At 57.8% G+C, this 14,072-nt stretch overlaps 3 protein-coding genes across 3 annotated transcripts; all 3 read right to left on the bottom strand.

Annotated features, from left to right (window-relative positions):
- Window positions 1-702: 702 nt before the first annotated feature.
- KGD1 (2-oxoglutarate dehydrogenase E1 component) lies at window positions 703-4,209 on the bottom strand (the record flags this gene model as incomplete). Its single annotated transcript, XM_049251974.1, has 4 exons — window positions 703-1,241; window positions 1,292-1,665; window positions 1,721-3,759; window positions 3,970-4,209. The coding sequence occupies 4 exons, from the start codon at window positions 4,207-4,209 to the stop codon at window positions 703-705; spliced, it is 3,192 nt and encodes a 1,063-aa protein (XP_049108857.1).
- A 2,127-nt stretch (window positions 4,210-6,336) lies between these two features.
- LOZ57_002918 (uncharacterized protein) lies at window positions 6,337-9,711 on the bottom strand (the record flags this gene model as incomplete). Its single annotated transcript, XM_049251973.1, has 1 exon — window positions 6,337-9,711. The coding sequence occupies one exon, from the start codon at window positions 9,709-9,711 to the stop codon at window positions 6,337-6,339; it is 3,375 nt and encodes a 1,124-aa protein (XP_049108856.1).
- Window positions 9,712-10,799: 1,088 nt separating this feature from the next.
- On the bottom strand, window positions 10,800-13,808 carry LOZ57_002917 (uncharacterized protein; the record flags this gene model as incomplete). Its single annotated transcript, XM_049251972.1, has 1 exon — window positions 10,800-13,808. The coding sequence occupies one exon, from the start codon at window positions 13,806-13,808 to the stop codon at window positions 10,800-10,802; it is 3,009 nt and encodes a 1,002-aa protein (XP_049108855.1).
- Window positions 13,809-14,072: the final 264 nt, after the last annotated feature.

The raw sequence follows: 14,072 nt of genomic DNA, 5'->3' as shown, positions 1-14,072 counted from the left end.
GGCGTAATAGTAGAGAGCAAGATGTGAAGTCAGGGAGCGCGCGGGAGGTGAAGGAAAGAGCCGCTTTTTTGGCGCGAGCAGTGATTACATAATGGCTGTGGTCCGATATGCGGGCTGTCCGCGGAGGAGAATCTGGGGCGCTAACTGATAGGAGTAGCAGTACTCCGTACGGCGCGCCGGAATTTATTTCAACATGGCCAGTTCAGCATTGGCTGATATTCTTGTATGATAATCTCCCGTTGAGACTTCACCTACGGTGTTTCCCTAGCACGAGAAAGGTACGTCATACTTTATCGGATGGTCTTAGTCATCATATCATTGGTTATGTAAGCATAGCGGATATTTCCCGAAGAGGAAAATACAAACTGAAGACGGAATCGTTCTTTTTCTAAGGAAACAGACAGAGGAAAAAAAAACAAAAAACAGACAGATAATGCTGGGTGTTTATGCTACAAGGAGACTCGTCACTGGGTAACGAGTGTATTGGAGGACTGGGCAAGGGGTAGTTGTGATTAGTATGAACACAGACAAGGGTGAATAACAGGTGAATCGAGGGTGAATCGAAAGGAAGTGCAAGTGTCAACTCCAGTTTCACCCCGAAATGTTAGTGGAAACATGCATGATAGAATATACGGACGGTAAGAGAGTAGGGGTGAAAGAAAAGAGGAAAACAAAGGGACATCGATCACATCATGTCTGCATCTACTCCCCCTTCAACTTATCCTGGTGGATAGTGAACGCATCATTCAACAAATCCTGCTCTTCCTTGATATGGCTAGCTTTGAGACCCGTGGCGACACTGGCGCTTTGATTGCGACCAGCATACATGACATGACGACGGTTGTGGTGCTCAGTATTGTTCAACAGCGTTTCGATACGCGGCTGAACAAAGCTCCAGCCACCGGCGTTGAGGGGCTCCTCCTGACACCAGACGATATCCTTGGCGTTGGGGTAGCTGTCGAGGTTGTCCTTAAGCTGCTGCCATGGGAAGGGGTTGAGCTGTTCAATACGCGTGATCGCGGTGTTTTTGATGCCATTGGTCTCACGATGTTTGACCAAAGCAGCCCAGACCTGACCAGAACAGAGAATCACGCGCTCAATATTCTCGGGCTCTTCGATAGACTTGCCGTGCTCGGTCTCGGGAATAATCCAGTTGAAGTGGGAATCCCCAGTGAATTCTTCAATAGAAGATCGGCAGAGTGGGTGACGCAAGAGAGATTTCGAGAAGAAAATGATGAGTGCTAAGGCAGGTTAGTTATCCGTGAATAGTTTCAGAGCTATGAGTGCTTACGTTTTCTAAACTGGCGGTTAATCTGTCGACGCAGGATATGGAACAAGTTAGAGGGCGTAGTCATGCAGGCAACCTGCATGTTACAGTCCTGATGTTGACGATCGAGCTTGTCAGGAGACGGGAATACACGAGGATCTTCGTTGCAGAGCTGGAGATAACGTTCGATTCTGCCAGACGAGTGCTCAGGGCCTTGTCCATCATAGCCGTGAGGCAAAGACATGACCAAACCAGATCGTTGGAGCCACTTCACTTCACCAGAGGCGATGAACTGATCAATGATACACTGAGCGTTGTTGGCAAAGTCACCAAATTGAGCTTCCCACATAACGAGGGCATTTGGCGAGGTTAAAGAGTAACCATATTCGAATCCAAGACTAAGACGAGGTTAGACAATGAATTTTTCAGGGGGACATAAACAGAATGACTTACACGCCGAACTCGCTGAGAGATGAGTTGGAAATAACGAAACTGCCCTGTTTCTCGCTAAGATGCTTCAAAGGGGTATATGTTTCCTCATTTTCCTGATCGTGAAGGACAGCATGACGCTGAGAGAAAGTACCACGCTCGACATCCTGTCCCGAAACACGTACATCATGGCCTTCAGAGCAGAGAGTACCAAAGGCAAGGGCTTCAGCGGTAGCCCAATCGATGTTTGTGCCCTCCTCGACGGTCTTCTTTCGGTTGGCTAGAATACGTTTGAGGTTGCGGTGGACATGGAAGCCTTCAGGTACTTGGCCGATCGTATTGCCAATCGCGGTCAGCGCCTCGTGAGAAACGCCAGTGGGGAGGTGAGGAAGAACTTCGGTGGCAAGCTCCTTGGGTGACTTGAACCCATTCCACGCCGATGTCAACCATTCTCTGCTGGTGGGTTGGTAATCCTTGCTGCGGTCGAAACTGTCGTTGAGCATTCCCCAGACCCACTTCTTGTGCTCCTCGATGTCCCCTTTGCTGAAAGTGTTCTCCTTGAGCAGCTTGTCGACATACTTTTCCAATTGGCTTGTCTGGCCCGCGATACGCTTGTACATCAGGGGCTGGGTGAAAGCAGGCTGGTCTGTTTCGTTGTGACCTGATTTACGGTAGCATACAATATCAATCACGACGTCAGTCTTGAACTGAGCACGCCAGTCGGAAGCCAATTGGCAAACAAAGTTCACGGCTTCCACGTCGTCCGCATTAACGTGGAAAACGGGAGCTTCAATCGCTTTCGCGATATCGGAGCAGTACGGGGTCGAACGAGCGAACCGGGGGTCGGTGGTGAAGCCAATCTGGTTATTAACCACAACATGAATCGTACCACCGGTGGAGTAAGCCGGGAGTGCATGGAAACCCATGGTCTCATAAACAATACCCTGAGCAGCAAAAGCAGCGTCACCATGGAGTAGGACACCCATAGCGGTATCGAAGGACTTCTCATCTTTGTTATAATGCTGAATGGCACGGGTTTTTCCAAGAACAACGGGATCTTCAGCCTCAAGATGGGACGGGTTCGCGACCAGTGAAAGCTGCACACGCTTGCCGGAAGGAGTTGGACGTTCGAAGTTCATTCCAAGATGGTATTTCACGTCACCGGAGCCTTCATCACCAGGTTCTGCAGTACCGGTAAACTCGCTGAAGATTGACTCGTTGGGTTTTCGAACGACGTTGCTTAGAACGTTCAAACGACCACGATGGGGCATGCCAATAACAATATCCTTGACGCCATGGTCGACACTTCGGTCGATCAAAGCTTTCATACCAGGAACCAGAGATTCACAACCTTCCAGACCAAATCGTTTATCATTCGGGAATTTCGTCGAGAGGAAAGATTCGAAGGAAGTACTCCAGATTAGACGGTCCAGAATTCGGCGCTTCTCGTCAACAGAGTATTTGTACGGTTGGGGGATCTCAACACGGTCGCGAATCCAGTCACAGGGCTCGCGGTCAGGAATGTGGATGTACTCAACGCCAAAAGAGCCGCAATAGATCTGTTCGCAGGCATCAATGATTTCACGGAGAGTCATTTTCTTCCTCGTCTCTGTTTCAAACCGAGGAAGGATACCAGGACCAAGCGCAAATTGCTGGTCCAAATCCGCTTCCGTGAAGCCATAATGCGACAGCTCCAACTCCTTGGGTTTCGAGTATCCGAACGCTTCGGCTTCTCCTCGAATACCTAAGGGATCGATCTTCGCCTTGTGGTGGCCTCGTGCCTGGTACGCACGTACGAGGAGTTGAACTTTTAAATGATTCGATACTTCGGTGCCGGCGGCGGTGCGAGAGGTAGGCATGTGCTGCGGCACACCGCCGGTCGGGGTAGGGACGAGAGTCGGTGGGGGCTGGAATGCCTGAGAGATGGGCATGTTGCCTTCTTCCATGTTATGGAAATACGTTCGCCACGAGACATGGACGCTGGAGGGATCTTCTTTCCAGGCCATGTACATCTCGTCGATGTAGTCGGCGGTATTGCCTTGAAGAAACGAGTCATTGGGGTCCTAGAATACGGCAAAAGTGCGAAAAGCAAACGCGCCAGTGAATTAGTCTTGAATGCCCAAACGATCCATCTGTTCAATAGGAATGCCGAATTGCCCTTTCGTTTGGTATGTTGGGCGATAAGTCTTCAATTGAGCACATATCATCCCAGCAAAGAAAAAAACAAGAGGCCCACAGGAAGGCAATGGGAAAAAGACACGTCAGGTACTCACCACCCCCTTGTTTGTCTCCTCCGTGGCAGTGGCATATTGTCTGCGCTGGCTCCAAGCTTCTCGAGCACCAACCAACGCCAGCGGCCTGCGCGTCGTTGCAACGCCCAGGTTCGTACGATTCGACAACAACAGCAGTTTCGACGCGGAGGCGAAGCATCTCGACTTGCGTAGGAAAGGAGCGTTTCTCACAAGACCGGCGGCCTCAGCGGCCAAGGGTAACGACCTGGTAGCGCGCAACATGTTTCGCAGGGTGGAAGAGACGAGCTTTGCAACACCCTCTCTTTTGATCTACGCAAGCAAAAAAAAAAAAAGGAAAAAGAAAAAACAGCAAAGGAAAGAGAAGCGCAAGTAGGGCTGATCGGACAAGAGGTCAGGGAGAAAAAAAAAGGCGGTCGGTTCTTTTATTATTTTTTTAGAGCCGGGGATGGGCAAATAGGATGAGGCACAACGACAAGGAATAGTTTTTCCGCGAACAGGATTGGGAGAAGAGGCAGGAATTATCGACTATGTCGTTCCGCCTCGCACAGTCTGGTGGTCATGAGAGAGTCCCGCTGGCGAGAACACAGAGGGGACTGGGGGGAGCGAGGGCGTGGTGAGGTGTTCTTTTGTCCGAGGCAGAGAGAGGAGGGAGTGGAGAGGAGGACGACGATGCTGTCTTTTTTTTTGAGTTGGCTAAGTTTTTGATAGGGAGGAGCCAGAAAATTTCAGGGCTGTTTTTCTCGGCAAGTATGTTTGATTATTACCTGCCACCACACTGCCACCAAACTAGCTAACTAACACCCGGCCAGGCAGGCGTGCGGCAACCTTGCCGGCGAACTCTGGACCTGAAGGTATGGGATCTTCTCTGGAAGAGGCGAAAGTGCCGCTGCTGCAGGTAGCTAACAGAGCAAAGGTCTACTACATCAAAGCACAGGCAGGTCTCATAAAGGGCAGCATCAAAGAGATGAGCCGTGTCTCTCCCAGGAACGCCGCAGCATGCACACTCTGTGCCAGTCTGAGTTCTCTACATCTGCACATAAAACAAGCTCCTGTCTGAAGTCCCGCCTAAAAGGTTTAATGCAGACGCACAGCACACATCAGCAGCAGGCTGGTGGGCGGGCGCGTGACAGCTGGACAATAATAATCACCACTTTCCCCTCTTACTTTCCGCTGGGGCCCCCCCATGATATCCAATTCTTATTCTCTGCAGAAACTGCCAGACAAACAAGCGGGCGTGCAGAATCCACTAAGATTGGACGAAACCGTGCAGCCGCAACTTCCTGCCCCCCGGGGTGTGGCGGGAAAGGATAGGCGGTATGGCGGTACCAGCGTGACGGCACAATACGCCGCGCTAGCCGCATCCGCGTTAGAGATCCGGCCGAGAGCGCATCCTGCCTGCAAAACACCCACGGCGCTAGCCCGAACGGGACTGGCCGGCGTGCGCCCTCCACGCCAAGCCCCGTAACGGATTGGAAATTCGACAGCAAGAAAAATACCCCTATGACGTCGCGCGTTGGGCATGTTGGGCATGGTCTTACATAATGCGGCTGGCCCGGCGATGACTAACCACCGCGCGATTGGCTGGCCGCGGGGACTTGCCAAGCTTGGCTGTGCCGGTCTGGATCGGCTGCCCCGCACGTGACATAAATGCCGCAAATTCTGCCGCTCACCGCCGGGCGATGCGACCGCAAGGTGCGACGGCGGCGGCAAGGCCAATTTTAACAAATAAGACGGAGGGCACACGAGGGAGGGCATGGGCGGGCGCCGCGCCTGCAAGAACTGCTGGCAGTTATGTATGGATGGGGTGTAGAAACCCGCTGGTGTGCAGCCAAAGGATCGGTCAGGCGGGAGGCAGGAGGATAATCCTGCGGGTAACGAAGCTTAGCGCGGAAACGGGCCGCGTGCCCATGCATGCAAAGTTGGATCAAGATTCCGATATTGAACGGATGGTGCTCTCAAGTTGCTTTTTTTAGGACGCACGAGAACGTGAGTGAGCCAGCTATATACGTACGGAACTGCTGTCGGAAAGAGGGGGAAACATAGGAGAAGAGCGAGTCGGAACTGACGGTGGCATTTCCACCAGTGGCGCCAAAACTGGGTATCACGAAAAATCGTCATGGAAGAAGAAAACAAGAAAGCAAAAAAAAAGGGAAGAATTTAAAAAGTAGGCTTCAATAGCTTGTTCGTATCGCCCAAAGCCCAGTAAGAAAGTAGAAAAGAAAAGTGTATACATGCTCCGTGGAACAGGCCTGAAATTCGGCATAAATGTAAACAATTAAAGGAAGTTGTGATAAAACAATTTGCCCACGACGAAGGATTAAAAAAACCAAGAAAAAAATAGGCGGAGAGCAAGAACCAAAGTGTGAAGAGCCATCCAATATCCCTAGATCAGATACGGCCGGAGCTCATCACCTCTCTTTCTAGAAGCTCGTCCTCGCCGTGGTCTCCCGTGCGCCGCCGCTCCAGCACCCAGCAGTTGGCGCCCGACTGGCTGGTCTCCTTCACGTAGCTGATGCTCTCCGCGCCGCTGTTGTTGCGGACATGTCGTCGGATCAGGTCTGGAGATCTTGTCTTGGCTGGAGCGGACTCCATGCCGACGGGCGGCGCGGCCTCACTTGGCATCGGCCTGGGAGTGGGATCATTCCGAGCAGCTGCTGCGGCAGCAGCAGCCGGCGGTGAGTCGCCGCCCCGTCTGGCAACCGGAGGGCTACTACCGGCCAACGGCAACGGGTTCAACGGCGCGGGGGCGTTAGGCTCGCCCGCACGCCTGGGCTGCTCGGCGAGGACGTGGTGGAAGCTCGAAAACGGGCCACAATTGGCCATGGGCGACAGCGAGGGCGACTGGGGGGACTGGCCGGTTTGGCTGGTGGCATTGCTGCGCAGGCTGCCGTTGCTGCCACCGAAGGCGCCCCGGCGCAGGCGCATCAGCGCGCTGAACGACATCTCATCGTCGAACGCGGCCATGTCGACCACCAGCTGCGACAGCGGCGGGCTGGCGACGGACGGATTGGACGGCAGCGAATGGCCCGGCGGCGCGAGCGAGATGATCGAGTTCCGCGTACTCCACTCGCTACGCTCCGTGATGGGTGTCAGGCTCTCCTGGAAGTTGCCGCGCGCGCTGTGGTTTCGCTTGATACCCGGCCGCCCCAGGGAGCCAAAGTAGCCGCCGAGGACGCGCTCGCCGTCGCAGTGCGGGTGCGAGTGTGCGTAGAAGCCGAATTCCTGCCCGTAGAAGCCCTCGTCGTCGTTCTCCAGCGCCTCTGCATTGGCGGCGGCGATCATCGGGTCGTCGTCGAGGTCACCCGCATCGTAGAAGTTAAAGTCGTCATCAAACACCTCCTCAAAGGCCATGCTCTCGGCATTCTGGCTCGTGTGACGACTCTGGCCGGCCGTCAAATCGGGATGAGACTCTTCGGTCTCGGAGGCGTCGTTATCGGAAGACTGCTCGCTCCCACTTGGGCTCCGTTCGAATCTGCCCTCGAAAGCAGCGAAGTTGGCTGCCTGCGCCAGGGCGCCATGGTACGCTTGAAGATTTCCTTGTGTCAGTTCTTGCAGAGACTTTCGAAGTTCTTTTTCCGCTTGCTCATTCAATTCTGGTGCAATTGGACTATCAAAAGCTGCATTCGTATCTTCGACCGGGGGGTCTTGCTCAAGGCTCCTTGTCCGCTCACTGGTCTTGGGTTGGTTGTCAGATCCGACGGGCGGTGTTTTATTCAAATTAGCATTCCTTCGCTCATATAGATGGCTTGCTTCGTTGTCGAATATCGACTCATCAAAATCACCATCCTGCATATCTTCTGGGAGATCTTCAAAGAGCCCATCATCATAGTACAGATCATCATCATTCCCTATACTGTGAGATGGTACGGGATCAATATGTGACTGGGGCACTTGCTTCGCTGGCGACGATGGTAGAAACGGCTGGTTCGTGTCTATGGTTAATAAAGGAAGTGTTGTCGACGCTGGAGCCTTGTTGGTCTTTGGAGCAAGTGAGTGGTTTTCAGGTGCCGATAGTCGCCCATCTATCTGTGAGAACCGGGGAGAAAGTCCTCCTTCAGAGCTAGAAGGGCTTAGGAGAAATGAGGAGGTAATGGGCAACGACTTGAGAGGACTCGCAGCATTAAACATTCCAGCGTCTTCATACTGGAACTCATCACCGTAAGCAAAATCATCTGCATCCGCATTCACTCCAGGAATCCTCTCTTCTAGACCGTCATCATCCATCATGGCATCATAATCAAATTCTTCAGAGTCAAAATCGTTAAACTTATTGACCTGCTCTTTTGCTTTCCTCGCCGCCTCTTTTTCCTTGTGCTTCTCCTCCAGCAGCCGCTCTTGCGATGCGGAGCCGCCTCCAGCCATATCGAAACTAAATCTCGATGCCGTACTTGATAGATGCTTAGGCAGCCCCGAGAGAGTTTGTGACGAACGGTCTCGAACAGTCGAAGGCTTGGAGCGAATCGCCGGCAGCGGCTTCTCGGCGACAGGCACAGGCACAGGAACAGGAACAGGAACAGGAACAGGAACACGCAGGGGCCCCGGCCGCGGCGTCTCGTGCTCCAGCAACTGCGAGGGGAGAATGGGAGGGAGCGGGCGATCCAAAGCAGGAACCGCCGCCGCCCGGGGTATCTTCTCCGTCCGCAGGCCAGGCTGCTGTTGCTGCTGCTGGGGCTGCTCACCATGCTGGCCTCTGGCCGCACGCCCCGACGTGAAATCTTCCTGAAACGCCGTTCTCTGCCGAAACCCTCTGCTCTTGCGCGCAGTCGGCGTCGAACTATCCGAGAAATACGCCTCGTCCGTCTGGAACGCGGGCTCGCCGTACCTCTGCGCCGCGGCCGCGGCGGCGTTATTGTTATTGTTCATGGTCGGGCTGGGCCGCGGCCGCGGCGCGGAGAAATCATGGAACAGCTTCCCCCGAATCCGAGGATCGTAGTCGTCGGGCAGCGCCGGCAGCGTGAGCTTGCTCACGTTGATGTCCTCCGCCTTGACGCTGTACTGCGTCGAGCGCCGCCGAGCCAGCAGCGCCATGGGGTTGAGCAGGTGGAATCGCATCTTTCCCCCACCACCACCACCACCACCACCACCACCACCGCGGAACGATGGCGGTTCGGTCAGGGTATCGAAGCCCGCCGGAGCACCCGCAGCAGCGGCAGCGGCAGCTTCGTCACGACGAACCGGCGCATTTTCCGGTTTGAACTCGCGAAGATGTGCGCTCGACGACGCACCCGCCATCAGCGTGCCCATGGTCGCAGCATCGGATATCTTGCCCTTGCTAGTAGCGGCTCCGGCGGAGATGCCCGGCACCGCAGCAGCGCGTTGTCCGCCGAACCCGCGCTTCCACGACGATATGCCCTTCTGATGCACCACCACCCCTCCAGCTCCCGGTCCTCCATCGAGATGGTCTGGTCTCTGGACATTGGTCAAGTTCGCAAACGGCGCCGAGCTCTCGCCGGAGCTGGAATGCGGTCGTCTGGGGTCAGTGAACGCGAGCGGCGGTAACGGCGGCAGCGGGTTGTGCGCGAGCTCGGCGTCGGGCGTCTTGGTCAACTCCGGGATGTCGTCGAGCGGGATCTCCCTGGTCAGATCGGGCCAGGCGCCGGCGTCGAACAGCGCGTCGGTCAGCCTGGGGCTGGTGATGGTCGCGGCGGTGGTGGCAGCGGGCAATTGCGGCGGGGTCTGCGCGGAGGGCGAGGGCGAGGCGGACGACGGGCTGAGGCGGCGGTGGTCGCGGCGGAGATAGGAGAAGACGGTGGACGGCGGCATGGTTTCTTTGGTGGGCCGGGAGTCAGAGCTGCTACCGCTGTCGCTGTCGCTGCTGCTGCTGCTCAGTTAGATGGCCGGCCAGGTCTCGACAGCCCGCGGTCGCACCACCAGCCAACCAGCCGGCCAGCGAGACAGCGCGGGTGCGGCGCCACGCGATACGGGCAGGATTGCGGGCGTGCTCTCGCAGGCCGACGGGGCACATCCACAGTTCGTCACACAGCAGTTAGTTAGTCGCAGGAGATGTAGGTAGTTAGGTAGGATGTGTGTGTACTCCGTATCAGGAGGTCAACTCGCGGGGGGGCGAAACAAGAACAGACGGGACCATGGTAGACAGGGCGGCCGAACCCCCTTGGAAAAAAGCCGACGGGACGCAGAACGGAACGGGAAGCGCGAGAAGTTTTGTTTTGACGAGTGAAGAAGATGAAGGAGTGAAATTCATAACAAAGATAATTTTTTTGACTGGCGGTCCAAAGCCGCGAGGCGCGTTCGACGGACAGCTCGTCGGGCGGGCGGCCAATCGTTACATTGCGTGGCTGGCCGGCGCGGGCGACTAGCGCTGGAGCTATCGACGCCGAAGCTGGGCGCGCGGCGAGTATCGGTGTGATATTTATAGGAGACGGCAAGGGAAACGGAGTCTATTGAGATAAAATGCCTAGTACATACACAGCTTGTCTCTTCGCTGGGCTTCACAGCTAACGATCTTCCAGACAGAAGAAAAACAGCGCAGAGGCAAGCAGGAACGCGACGGGCCCAATCCAGAACGCCAGGGGGCTATGCTGAGAGAACAAGGGGGCAGAAGTATACGGAGGGGTCAGGGTCGGGGTCGGGGCATTAAAAGAAAATATAGAGATGCAGGCAGGAAGTAAACAAAATAATAGCAAATGGTGGCCGGAGATTAGCGATGGGGCTGTGAAAAAGCAAGATAAATGAAATATATCAAAAAAATACAACAAAGCAGAGCAAAGAAAACGTCCGTCGAGACCGGCCAGTTCGAAGCAAAACCGCACCAAAACGCAACGCAACACGCACAATGGATCTCAGGGCCAAAAGAGAAAAGGCCTGTCAACCCATCCATCCCCTTTGACTCATCACTGCACCCCCAGCCTCCACCGATCGATCATATCCCTCTGACTCTGATCAATCACCGGCTCCGCCTCGGTCCCGCGCCGCATCATCATCATCATCTGCTGCTGGTGCTGTTGCTGGTGCTGTGCGGCGTAGAAATGCGGATTCAGATTCACCGCCGACAGCCCGTTGCCAAACGCCGGCGCCACCAGCCCCGTGGGATAGTACGGCGTCGGCCCTTGGCTCATGTCCTGGCCGAAGTTCAGCAGCGGCGGCCCGCCGCCCGTCAGCGTGCGAGATAGCCGTGGATTGTTGTTGTTGTTGTTGTTGTTGTTGCTGTTGTTGGCGTAGCCCGCGCCGCTGGCCGGCAGCGACTGGCGACTACCAACCGCCGCGGGCGGTTGCATGCCCACGGGGCTGGCGTGCAGGATATTGGCCATGCTGCGGCGCGCAGCAGCCACTTTATGGCCGCCCGCCTGGGCCTGGGCTTCGGCCTGCAGGCGTTTGCGGCGCTGGCCGAGGGTTTCCTCTTCCTCGGGCGAAGCCGGCTTGGTGTCGGCGGGCGGCTCGTCGCCGAAGCGCGAGAGCAGCTCGCTGGCGAAATCCGAGCTGCCGGGAACCGCAGCAGCAGCACTGGGGGAGGCGCCTTTCTCGTCCTGCGTCTTGAGCCGGCGCACGCGCTGCGCGAGCGTTTCGTGCTCGTGGTCGTCGCCGTCGCTCTCCTCGAGCCCGGGGACGTCGAGCGTGAAGGCGGTGCTGGCGCGGTGGTGGTGGTGGTGGTGGTTGTTGTGCTGCTGCGGCGCCGGGGGATAGACGGTCGTGAGCGGGCGCGGCAGCGGCGCGGGCTCGCCACGGATGCGCGCGCGGCGGCGACTCAGCGGCTCGTTCTCGTCCAGCTCGAGCTTCTCCATCAGGCCCAGCGGGCGGTTCTCGTCGGCCTGCTTGTTCTTGTCCGGGAAGAGCAGGGCCAGCGGCACGTCGTCGTCGTCGGGCTCGCGCCGGTCGGCCAGGGCGGGATCCTCCCACGCCAGCACGACGTGCCGCCGGTCGCGGTTGTCGCGCTGCCGCTGCGCCACCGCGTCCAGCTCCAGCAGCGTCGAGTGCATGCCGTTCGGGAACGCCGTGGCCGCCGTGCGGTTGCGTTGCTTCTGCTCCTGCTTGCGCATCTGCAGCTCCGCCAGCAGCGTCGTGGGCGGGCCGACAAACGCGTCCTCCTCGTCCTCCTCGTCGTCGTCGTCTGCATTCTCGTCGTTGTCGCTCTCCGCCCTATCATCGCTCTTTGGCTCGCCGGGGCCAACATACCGGTCGGGGTCTTCCCTGTCACGGTCATTCGAGCTGCGGAAAGGCGTTTGTTCGTCGACGGCCTGGTTTTCTTCCGCGAAGCTCGCGCGAGGATCCGGCGTGCTGATGCTCTGGTTTGGTCCTTCGCCAGCAATTGGCATATCCGAATCCCGCTTCTTCTTCTCGAGTTTGCCTTTCTTCTTCCCCCTTTCCTTGCCATACACCCCCGCGCCGGCCTGGCCCACAATCGGGTGGTCAGTAAATGCACTCACGGGGGCGAGGGCGGCGGCATCCAGAATGCTATCCAGCGTGGCCACAGCGGAATTCTCTTTCACAGTGATGTCCAATTGCGTGGGCGGCACCTCAAAAAAGGCACTCGCACGCAGCTGGGGCGGCATTTGCGAGATCCTCTTGCTCTGACGGGCCGCCGCCACCGCCGCAGCAGCGGCAGTCGGAGCAGCAGGGTCGACATCTCCGTCAATAGGATTGGCCCAGATGGCGGATTTGCGCTTGTCAGGCGGCAAGGAGCTCATAACCTGGGTTCGGCGCTTCTCCTGATCGACGGGCCGCTTGGACAGGCGCTGCGGGAGATTCAGCATCATGGGCACGGGGGCGGGATAGTAGACCATATTCTCCCCGCGGGCGGGCATCTGATGGGCGTTCGGCATGCCGGCGAGGAGCGGCGGGTGGGCTAGCGAGACACGTCGCGACTGTGAAGGCTCGGAGTGCGGCGTGTAGTGCACGCCGTCGAAGTCCTTGAACAGCTCGGTGGCCTGGCGATACGTGTCCCCGGACCCAGCGCTGCCGGGCCGCTCGAGCTGCTGCTGCTGCTGCTGCGGCTCGAGCTCCTCCTGGCCGTCGGCCACGAGCGGCCCCAGTATGGCGTCGTGCGGCGGCGACAGCGGGAGCTCGGGCAGCTGCGGCGGGATGGTGGTGGTGGTCATTCCGGGCGGCTCGACGACGCGGGCCAGGCGCGAGGCCATGGAGCCGGATCGCAGCGACGGTCTTCTGGGCAGCGAGGACAAGGACGGGTGCGCGGACTGGCGCAGCGAGGACGACGAGTGGATGGAGGACGCGTAGCCGGGAGCTCGGGGGCGGATGGGAGTATGCTCGGCGGCGGCGGCGGCCGGACTGTTGTAGGATGGGCGTCGCGAGGCCAGCAGCAGGGAGCCCAGCGGCGAGCCCAGGGCGGGCGGTCTGTCGGGGGGCGGCGCGCGACGGGCGATGCCGCTGCGGATGCTGTCGTGGCGACGGTCGAGGGCCAGACTGAGGCGCTCGGCGGTCTGCTCGAGACGCTCGACGTTGCTCACGTAGGCACCCTGCAGGGCCTGCAGGTCGGGAGTGGGATGGCACAGGGCAGGGCCGGCGGAGGGCGGGCTGTGCAGCAGCGGCTCGTCGGGGGCGTCGGGGGGCGGCGCGGGTTGGGTATTGAGAGGAGGCGGAGGAGGAGGAGGAGGAAGCAGAATATTAATAGGGGGCGTCTCGGGACGGGCAGCGGATCCCGTCGCCATCAGTGCGTTTTTCACATGGCCGTGGACGGGGGCGGGCGGTGCTCGGCGGCGGGCGGGCGACCGCGGACAGTCGAAGTCGTCGTCGTGGTCGTCGTCCAGCATGGCATAGCGAGCGGTGGGAGAGGCGTTGGGCGCGCGGAGGAGCGAGCGGATGGAGAGGGCGCGCGGGCGGTGGTGGTTGTCGGGCGTGTCGTGGTCGTGGTCGGTCTGCGAGACGGCGCTGTAGGCGGCGGGCGCCATCCTTCGCGTGCTCGGTAGTTCGTTCGTTCGTTTGTGCGTTCGCTGGCTGGCTGGCTGGCGAGTGAGACACGCGGGCAGGATGATTATTATGTACAACGATCCTGGAATGTGACCCGTCCAGACCAGGCCGCCCGCGGCTCGAGCAGCTCGAAGCAGACACGATGACGCTGCCTGCCCAGCGCCGCCGCGGCGTGGCAGACCTGAAGCCCGTCGGGAGAGTACTAGGTGTAAAGACTAGGTGTACTCCGTAGAGAACTAGCTAAC

Source organism: Ophidiomyces ophidiicola (assembly GCF_022830035.1).
Source record: "Ophidiomyces ophidiicola strain CBS 122913 chromosome Unknown scaffold_9, whole genome shotgun sequence".
NCBI lineage: Eukaryota > Fungi > Ascomycota > Eurotiomycetes > Onygenales > Onygenaceae > Ophidiomyces > Ophidiomyces ophidiicola.
The sequence above is the reverse complement of the archived record's forward strand: the minus strand, read 5'-3'. Positions and strand labels throughout refer to the sequence as shown.